The sequence below is a fragment of the Hyposmocoma kahamanoa genome, unplaced genomic scaffold (assembly GCF_003589595.1).
Source record: "Hyposmocoma kahamanoa isolate Upper Pololo Valley unplaced genomic scaffold, ASM358959v1 94, whole genome shotgun sequence".
Taxonomy (NCBI): domain Eukaryota; kingdom Metazoa; phylum Arthropoda; class Insecta; order Lepidoptera; family Cosmopterigidae; genus Hyposmocoma; species Hyposmocoma kahamanoa.
The window spans coordinates 12,189,929-12,200,551 of record NW_020654878.1 but is presented as its reverse complement, the minus strand read 5'-3'; the positions used below and the strand labels follow the sequence as shown (position 1 = coordinate 12,200,551).

The 10,623-nt window shown below is 38.8% G+C and overlaps 1 protein-coding gene across 1 annotated transcript in view; it reads right to left on the bottom strand.

The window, feature by feature from the left end:
* Positions 1-249: 249 nt before the first annotated feature.
* Positions 250-10,623, bottom strand: part of LOC113238010 (odorant receptor Or1-like) — a 24,378-nt gene continuing 14,004 nt past the window's right edge. The window contains exon 8 of the mRNA XM_026474727.1: positions 250-522. Within this exon, the coding sequence (XP_026330512.1) occupies positions 250-522 (273 nt within the window). The remainder of the gene's footprint in view (positions 523-10,623) is intronic.

Genomic DNA, 10,623 nt, shown 5'->3' with positions numbered 1-10,623 from the left:
GTATTATATATATTTTATTCAAGGCGCTTATTATATCCCATACGACTAACTTTGCTTTCACATAGTCGTATACACAAACACATACACGTAACTGTGACTTTACATAATGGTGCACACAAACACATAATTAACACTGATTGGCGACACGTAACACTTCTTTGCAAGTTCTTAGTACATGACAAGTTTCATCAAATTTCTTTTTCCATTGTTATACAATTTAAAAAAAGCAAAGGATTGACTATCGGGCTGCTAAACGCTGGATCTCTTGGTACGCGTCATGATGAGTTCCTCGTGGCCATGGAACGTTTCAACGTTGACGTCATGGCTATCAACGAGACCTGGTTGCACGCTGGCCAGGAGGGTCGAGCGCCCGCGCCTCCCGGGTATCGCCTGCGCCATGCCCCACGTCTGGCCAATATACGCTCTCGCGGTGGTGGCGTTGGGTTCTATCTCAAACACGGTATCAATACCCGCGTCATTACGCATCCACCTGCGCCGCCCGTGGAGCAGATGTGGTTGGGTCTTAATATTAATAATATTAAAATTACAATAGGTACAGCGTACCGCCCTCAATGGGTTAGCGTGGATGCTTTTCTCGATGCCCTGAGTGAAACTATTTCCTCACTCGGAAACTATGATTATCTTGTCCTTCTTGGGGATTTTAACATAAATCTTTTAGACGCGCAAGAACTCAAAACAATAAAATTGTCAAATTTTTTTAATTGCATGAATATTGATCAACTTGTGACGGAACCTACTCATTTCACAACGTACAGTGAAACATTAATTGACATAATTTGCTCTAATGCATGCATTGATAATGTTTCTGTTAATTATATTCCGGATCTAAGTGCTCACGCTTTTCTCACTTGTGAATTGAAAGTAAAAAAAGTTAAACTTCCGGTTAAACGTATTACCTATAGACCTTTAAAAGATATGGACCTTGTGACTTTTGACTCTGCTGTTAACTCTTTTCCATGGGAGAGCCTGGAATCTGACAATGTAAATGATATGGTTGAAGCCTTTAATAGAGAGATTTTGCATATATTCAATTCTTTTGCTCCAATAAAATCAGTTCAGATTAAAGACAGTTCACATCCTTGGATCACTCCCACAATAAAGAAAATGATGAAGTTACGGGACGAGGCTCACTCTAAGAGTAGACGTACTAAATTAGATGCACATAAAAACTTCTATAAAGATTTAAAAAACACTGTCTATTCCGCTATTCAAAGTGAGAAGTTTGCCTACTTTAGTCAACATATCAATACTATCAAAAATCCCCGCACATTGTGGATAAATATAAAAAAAAATGTGGCTGATTTTAAGAAAAAAAACTGTGTGCTACCCGTTAATTTACGTAACCCAAATAATATCAATCAACATTTTCTTGATTTACCTGGTAAAGACGATATCAGCATGTCTCTGTTAAATGATTTTGAATGCAATAGATTTGGTCCTGGAATTTTAACCTTAAAACCTATTTCCGAAACGACGGTCTTTAATATTATAAAATCGCTTTCCACGAATGCCCAGGGCGACGATGGTATCAATTTAAATATGATCCTGCTAACGTTACCCCGTACTTTATCAATAATTACAACGATTATAAACAAATCCATTACTACTGGTGTTTTCCCTGAACAATGGAAAATAGCTATTGTAAAACCAATACCCAAAAACCAGAATCCTAATAAGTATGAAGATCTTCGACCTATAAGTATTCTCCCACTTCTGTCAAAAATCCTGGAGAGAGTTGTCGGTACACAGATAACAGAGTTTGCTGAGACTTATAATATTCTGCCTAAGAAACAGTCTGGTTTCAGAAAGTCCCGCAGCACCGCAACTGCTCTCATAGATGTTGTAGATAATATCTTAGCCGCACGTGATACTGGAGAAGGATCTTTGCTGGTTTTTCTGGACTTTTCACGCGCATTTGACACTATAAATGTTAGGTTGCTCTTGTCTAAGTTGGCATTTTATGGTTTCGATAATTTGACACTGAAGTGGTTTGCGAGTTACCTCTCTGGCCGTACCCAATATATCAGTGTTAATAATGAAGACGGTACTAATTCCATATCCTCGTCGATGCCTGTTACAAGGGGACTCCCGCAAGGATCAATCCTTGGTCCAGTCCTTTTTATTATGTATAGTGCGGACATCATTAAATCTATTGTAAATTGTGATTACCATATATATGCAGACGATATTCAATTATATAAATCATTTAAGCCTAGTTCCACAGTAGTGGCCGTAGCCGAATTGAACGATGATTTATGTCGAATAGCCCACTGGTGTGAATCAAATAGTCTGGTTTTAAACTCTAGTAAATCCAAGTTCATGTTATTGGGTACGCGGAGCCAAATAGACCGCATTCAGAGTCAGAATCCTCAAGTTTCTGTAAGGGGTGACAACTTGGAACGTGTGTTTGAAGCCCGTAATTTGGGTCTTCTAATGGATGAACGGTTGCATTTTGAAGGACATGTACTCGAAACTATGCGCAGCTGTTTCTATAGATTAAAGGTACTTTATAAAATCCGCAACTTTCTTAGTGTAGACATGCGAATTAAGATGTGCGATGCCCTAATTCTATCAAAATTAAATTATGCGAGCACAGTAATGGGCGGATGTCTCCTAACCCGGACGAAGAAAGTGATTCAGCGGGTCCAGAATGCCTGTGCACGTTTCTGTTTCCCTGTTCCCCGTCGATCTCACATTACCCCGTTCTTAAATAAATTCAACCTCATGAACATGGAGGCGCGTCGTAAGTTACATCTTGCAAGTTTGCTTTTCGGAGTAATAAAGAATCGAGAGCCTTCTTACCTCTACGAAAAGCTTACGATTTCTCAACAGAATGTGCGATTTGCAGTTCGTCTTATGTGTCCTTCCCACCGCACGACTGCCTTTCGTGGCAGTTTCCGATTTGCTGCCACAAAATGTTGGAACGATATACCACCACCAATACGAAATTCCAAATCTGTTGCCTCTTTTAAATTAGCATATAAGAAGTTTTTATTATCAACTCAATTATAATCTCACGACATAAGGTAGTCGTGCGTTGCTTGAAAAGATCTTAAAAAGTGATCAGAGCCAATTTGTACAATGTGTTAACACTAATCACCTCACTTACACTACATATACTCACCTCACTTACACTACATATACTCACCTCACTTACACTACGTATACTCACCTCACTTACACTACATTATAATCACAATTTTGGTATTTATTTCATTTTTATTATTATGTATCTATGTTAGGATTAGTTTATGGTGTTGTTTAATATTTTAAGTTTTGATTTTTATTTGTAATTAAGTTTTATACCTAATCTTTATATTTCTTTTTTGTTTTATTTTACCTTTCCGCCTGCTTGGACGAGGCGCCATCTTTCTTTTTGTCAATTTATGGTGCCACTGAAAACCAGCGTAATGAGGCGTTCTTCAACGTCTCATTACACAAAGCTGAGTGGTGACCGTTTTGGTAACATATGATGTATAATTGTGTTTGTTTTGTATTATTTATTGTAAAATGTTGCCAAATAAATTATTTTTCTTTCTTTCTTTCTTTCTAATGTAACAGTAATCTGTTATCTGCCACTTAGAATAACTTGCAAAATAATGCCTATATTATGTCAAATAAAGTAGTTAGTAATTTAAAATAAAATTATAAATATCAACAGAATGGAATTTACTACAAGTCTATAATGAAATGGCAAACTATGTAATTACACATGCAAATTATGTCTCATATTGCTTTATTTCTTGCGAGACTCTTACTGAAGGGAATTCCATAATCGGATACCAGTGGGCATTGTTCCAGTTTTGAGGGGTGTGGGTGCTGATGAAATTGTAGGCACTTGGGACTTGTCAACTTTGTGTCTCGGAGTGACGAGAGCGGTGGCGGTGCCCCTCGGATGGTTTGCGATTTCAAATTCTGAATGGCAATGCGCAGCATCTGTGAATAGGCGTGTCGCTTGCCATTGGGCGCGCAACTTGTTCGTCCCGTCATTTTCCTTATATCATAAATAATACATATTTGTTAATTGTGGTCTAGGTAGTCAAGTTGCAAACCTATATGTATATCCATCCATCGCTATACATAATAATATTATTCTGAGTGTCATTTAAAGTAGTTACTAGGAGGGAGGTATTTTTAAATTTCTCACACGGTTCCTGCATCGGCAATAAAGAGGAATCAGAGTCTCACACAAGTGGGAATGATTGAGCTTTGCTTATTTAGGTGCAATTATATTGATCTTGGGATTTCTCCTTAAAAAGTCAAATCCAGCATTGCTTTACACGTAACTTACATAATTTAATAACTTACCCATAGCCAGTATGTTTTTTTTAATCTTCTGTTGAGTTGTATTTTCTTATATTTGTGCTATGAGCTAATTTTTTTAAATTCTAATTGATGGCACAATATGTCACTTTCATAACTTTGTCTATTTGTTAAGGTTTTGATTATGTACAATTACCAAATTCATGCAACAAATTTTGACATATAATTGAAGTAATATATACGATACGATACGCAAACAGACGGCCATTCTGCGCTATTGTTTCTATGGTAATAAATAATATAATTTACAAATGTTGTACATTAATTTGAAACTACAGAGACCAAACATTAAATCCACTAATATTGGCACATCTGCTTGCAGGTTGATTATAATGCATTGTAACCTTATACTTAAGACTTGTATAATTTCTAACATTCATTAGTAATTATATAAAATTTTTATAATTAATTATATAAAGTATGTACAGATATTGTGAGTCTATTTCTTGACCGGCATATAAATATATTCTGCATATTGCAGAATGCATGTGTACTATGATGCTTTTTTTTTGTTAAATTAACAAATTATTTCTATTATATTAAGCTTGAGATCACTCACGTTCATCTTACAGATAGTCTGATAAGCTGATTAGACGAGGTTTTAGGCAAAATAAATAATATATTACTTCAGGCATCATTGTTAATTTATTACAAGATCGTAGTATAAGTAATGGGCTCATTTCACTTTTTCAATGTTGTAAGTCTTGTTTAGACAACATCTATACCAACATCGTACCTAATATCTTTATGAATAAATCAACGTCTGATGACTGCGGTCAGTTTATTACTTTTAACATACCTTTCGTACAGCACAATATTCTTTAATTCACTTTGATAATTTAAGTTTAAAGTCATAACACTAATAATACTTTGAAATCCAGTAATTGGGCCACAATGGAAATGAAAGGACCTGTACACTAGTGACAGTTTTAGCGACTTTGCTAGAGAGTACGCGTTATTATTTATCTTCGTATTGTTGCAACTAAAGTGATGTCATGGCTAAGAGATAAAAGTTTCTATTCTATTAAGAACCTCTTTACACATAAATCTCAATAAATTTGATCGTTTAACTTATTTAATAAAATTTATATATACTTATATTATTTTTATATTATTGACATCTTCATGACACGACAGTAACTACTGTTATAATATGTAATCTTAAAAATTAAGCTATAATATAATATTTCGCTGTATTTTTATTTTTCTAAGATTAAATAAGTCAATGTATACTTTTACATTGCAACACCCTAATAGTTTGTCTGTATGAGATGCCTTTCTCAGTACTATCCATTATGTAATTAAATAAATAAATTAATTAATAGGAATTTCTTTGGCTTTATTAAGCTGTTAAAATAAAGATGCCCATCGATTTGCATGCTAATATCGGTAAATACGAGAGTTGTTTTAATATGTATACTTACCTACTTGTACCATCTTTTGAAAACCATATTTTCAACGAATAAATATAATTCATTCAATGAAATGATAATATATTTGAATACTATGATGTAATAAATGAAATAATAAAAACGGCTTGAAAGTGGAAAATCATAAACAGCGATTCCTCTCCTGTGGACTCTTGCTGTGGATCAGCTCCTGTATAGGTTGTCTGAATTGAATATTGACGCTCAGGGATATGCGGATGACCTGGTGATCACAGTTCGATGGCACTGCCAAAGTACTATATCATCACTTATGCAAGGAGCACTTGACACCATTTCCGCGTGGTGTCAAGATAACGAATTATCAATCAATGCGGAAAAGACAACTATTGTCCCCTTCATCAGGAGACGGAAACTAGACAAACTAGTGGAATCAATTCTTGGTGGCAGGGCTGTGGACTTTTCCGCAGAAGTCAAATATCTAGGGATAACTGTAGATCAAACCCTAAGGTGGAATCACCATGTAGTTAACACGATCAACAAAGCCAAGATGGCCTTAGGTATCTGTAGCCGTATGGCGGGACAGTGTTGGGGTCTAAAACCAAAGATGACTCTCTGGTTATATAAGGCAATTGTGAGGCCCATAGCGACTTACGCCTCTATTGCTTGGAGTGCTAAAGTCAGCTAAACAATCACAAATTGTCACATTGTTGGGCAGTCTACAGCGCATCGCGTGCCTGCTAGCAACGGGAGCTATGTCCACCACACCTGGGGCAGCCCTAAATGCATTGCGGAACTGACTCCTCTGCATTTATTCATACAGAGGGAGGGCAGTACCAGCATGTACAGGCTTACCACTAGGTTAAGGAGTAGATGGCTCTCCCAGACATTGAGATCAGCCCAAGACTCAATTCTAGAACACTCTGTTCTGGGAATGACTTCTGATGTCATGCTTCCCAAACAAAACTTTAAAAAACGCTACCAGGTAGAATTTCCAACTAGCGAGGACTGGGAAATTAACACTCTCACCTGGAAGGACGGTAGCCTTCTATGGTATACCGATGGGTCTAAGATGGGACCCAACGTAGGCTGTGGTATACACGGTGTGAGACCCAGACTCAGCTACAAGCTGAACATGGGACGACACTCCTCTCTATCTTTCAGGCCGAAGTGTATGTCATAATTACTTGTGCGGATTTGAACCTGAAGAGAGGCTACGTTGACAAGCATATTTACATAAACTCAGAAAGTCACCCAAACATCGAGGATTGTAGAGAACTGTGTAAATATACTGAACACTCTCGGGGAAAGTAATACAGTGGTATTGCGCTGGGTTCCAAGCCACTCTGACATCGAGGGTCATTTATTGGACCCGAACCCTCATAGGGATAGCATACAGCCTGGAAAACCTCACTCTGCCTAACGAGAGCACACACCTCTCCCGATAAGTGTGGCTACAGAACAAGGGTCTTGAGCATTCAAAAGCCCTGATATCTGCCTATAGTGCCAAACACTGTAGAGAAGCCCTGTCATTGGACAGGAATGGCATAATGGTCTATCCGCAAATATTCGGGACGTGGACGGGCCGTGCTCCGTCAGGGGCTCAAAAAAATATCGTTGCGTAAATGAACTCGTTCACACATGTCCGTGTCCGGGCCGGCGCCGGGACGGGTCCGCAGTTCATACAAACCAGCACACCCCGGCCACGTCCCGGCCACGGCCCTGATGTGTGTGGCTAGTCCTTAAGAATGCTATAGATGAAACTCCTGTTCATTTACTCACGCAATGCTACCCCCTGATAGGCGTACGAAGTTCCGTACTGGGAAGGCACATGCCACAACCAGAGGACATTAAATCTGTCGGAGCCAGGAAAGTCCTTCAGTTTTTCAATGCTGTCAGCCTTGGCTCTGCACTGTAATTAGTGGTGATCACAATATATCAATCAATGGTCGCAGTGATGAGGGGATGCATAGGCCCTGAATAAAGCCACCCTCATAATAATAATAATAATACACGTGATAAAGGGCTAACTCCCTTATCGTTGGCCAGAAAGGAATGGCGAGATCCGGTGGCGCTTAGCACCTCTGACCGCGAATCCGCATGGAAAGAGAAGGAGCTCCTTGCGAGGTTCTTCAAGGTACTCCAAGAGCCTTTTATGGACCATAAATCCCTACATTGGCTGCGTTTCGGGAACCTCTTTGGGGAAACCGAAGGTTTTGTCTGTGCAATACAGGATCAGGTTATCTAGACGCGGAACTATCGGAAATATATCCTAAAGGACGGCACAGTAGGCATTTGTCGGGCATGTGGCCGTCCCGGAGAGTCACTTAGGCATATTGTTTCCGGTTGTTCTGCTTTTGCTAACACTGAGTACTTGCACAGACACAAACAGGCAGCCAAAATATTACACCAAGAGCTCGCTCTCAAGTACGGACTAGTGCAACAGAGTTTGCCATATTACAAGTATTCACCGGAGCCAATACTCGAAGATGACCGCACCAAAATCTATTGGGATCGATCTATTATCACGGACAGGACTATTCTTGCGAATAAGCCTGATATTGTGATATTAGATCGATCGCAGTCGAGTGTATTACTTGTGGACGTCACCATCCCGCATGACGAGGGTCTCGTGAAAGCTGAAACCGAGAAACGCCGGAAGTATCTCGACCTGGCGCACGACCTGGCGTGTTTTGTACAGATCACCGACATGTGGGATGTGGCCTCCACTGAAATGCTCCCAATTGTTTTGTCCGCAAATGGGTTAATTCCAGTCAGCCTTTCTAACAGCTTAAGGCGGTTGGACTTCTGTGGCGTGTCGCTTCCAGCACAAATGCAGAAGGTGGTCCAGCTCGATACGGCACGTATTGTTCGCCGGTTCTTGGACCTGAGTCCCTGACCCCAGCCGACTGTGCCATTGCTGGGAAATACCGCCTCTCCCATTTAAAAATTCTAAATTAATATTTTAGGCCTTGGGAGAGGTGAGAGTCTAAAATAAATATAATAATAATAAAGTCCTCTTCAATACGAATTATCATTGTGTAAAAAGAAACATCACAAAGATATTTTTTTTTGATTTTGTTTTTATGATACCAAGTGACGGGACAAACAAGATGTGCACCTGGTGGTAAGCGACACGCCTGTCCATAACAGACGCAATGCCACTCAGAGCTTTAAATTGTAAAGTATTTGTAGAACACTGACACTGCGCCCGTCACCCTGGGACATAAGTTGACAAGTCCCGTGTGCCTGTGCAATTTCACTAGCACACTTACGCTTCAAACCGAAATGCAGTAATGCTCACATTACTGTTTGGCGGCAGAAATAGACAAGATGTCAGCATTTCCCTGGACGAACTCTTTCACAAGGAACTTTACTGCTACTAACTTTACAAATGCCCAAAAAGCATCAGAGATTGAGGTAATCAAAGAAGGTTAAAACAATAGTTATTAAACATTTATTTTATTTATGTACAGAAAATCAGGCCGGCTAATAGTAGACCGTTTGCTTTATGCGTAATCTACGTAATTCCATAATAAAGACGATAGTAAATATTGTATTCTCTAATGAAATAAATAATAGGGGTTAAAGTATGAAATTGCCGATTTGTACTGAAAATCTATTAAATAAAATATTAAACACCAACAAAGTAAAATAAAAAATAAATTGTTTATTTTTTAAATTTTTAACAAATTTATTTAATCAAAATAGTTGCCATTATTATCTATACATTGCTGCCATCTAATGGGAAGGTTATTAATGCCTTTGCGATAGAACTCCGACGATCTAGACTGCACAAACTGTGTGAAAGCATTTTGTACTGCCTCCTGGGAAGAAAACTTCTTGTCACGTAGATAATTGTCCAAATCACGAAAAAAATGGTAGTCCGTTGGAGCAAGGTCTGGTGAATACGGAGGATGACGAATGGTTTCTAACTGCAGTTCCTGAAGGGTCAAAATGGTTTCTCGTGCTGTGTGAGGTCTCGCGTTGTCGTGGAGCAATAATGGTGAAGATCGATTCATGAGTCGGGGCTGTTTTACTGCTAGTTTTGTCAACATGGTTCGGAGTTCGGCACAATAGACATCTGCCGTTATTGCTTGACCAGATCGGAGAAAACTATAGTGAATAACACCATGCTGAGACCACCAAACAGTTACCATTACCTTTTTATTGGTAAGTTTTGCTTTAGGACACTGTTGTGGCATTTGACCTGGGGTCAGCCATTGCATTTTTCTTTTCCGGTTATCATAAAGAATCCACTTTTCATCACATGTTATAATTCGATCCAATATTCCTTCATTTCTGTACCGGTTCAACAAGGCAACACAAGTTTCAACACGCGTCTCTTTCTGCAGATCAGTCAAATCATGAGGCACCCATTTTTCGTATTTTTTTATTTTATTGATTTGACGCAAGTGAGTCAATATTGTGGGTAAGGTAACGTTAAACCATGCCGCTAATTCCTGGGTAGTTTGACTAGGATCGGCTTCCACTATCTCTCTTAATTCATCGTTATTCACCTGTGTGGGCGGTCTTCCTCGTGGCTCGTTCTTTAAGTCGAAATTTCCATCACGAAAGCGTTTAAACCAAAATCGCATGGTGCGTTCATTAGTAGACCCCTCTCCAAACGCAGCATTGATATTGCGGGCTGTTTCTGCCGCGTTAGTTCCGCGTCGGAACTCGTATTCAAAAATCACTCGAATTTTCGCAGTATCCATCTTTCTTGTCTAAATTGAATAACAAAAACAATTGAAAGTCGATATTCAAATGTTTCAAATTTTAAAAAAAAAGAAAATCACAGAAACCATTTGAAAAAAGTTTCATTCGAAAACCTCAAACCATGAAGATTCTATGAAAATTCAAAGAACCTATTGCAATAAAACGGCAATTTCAT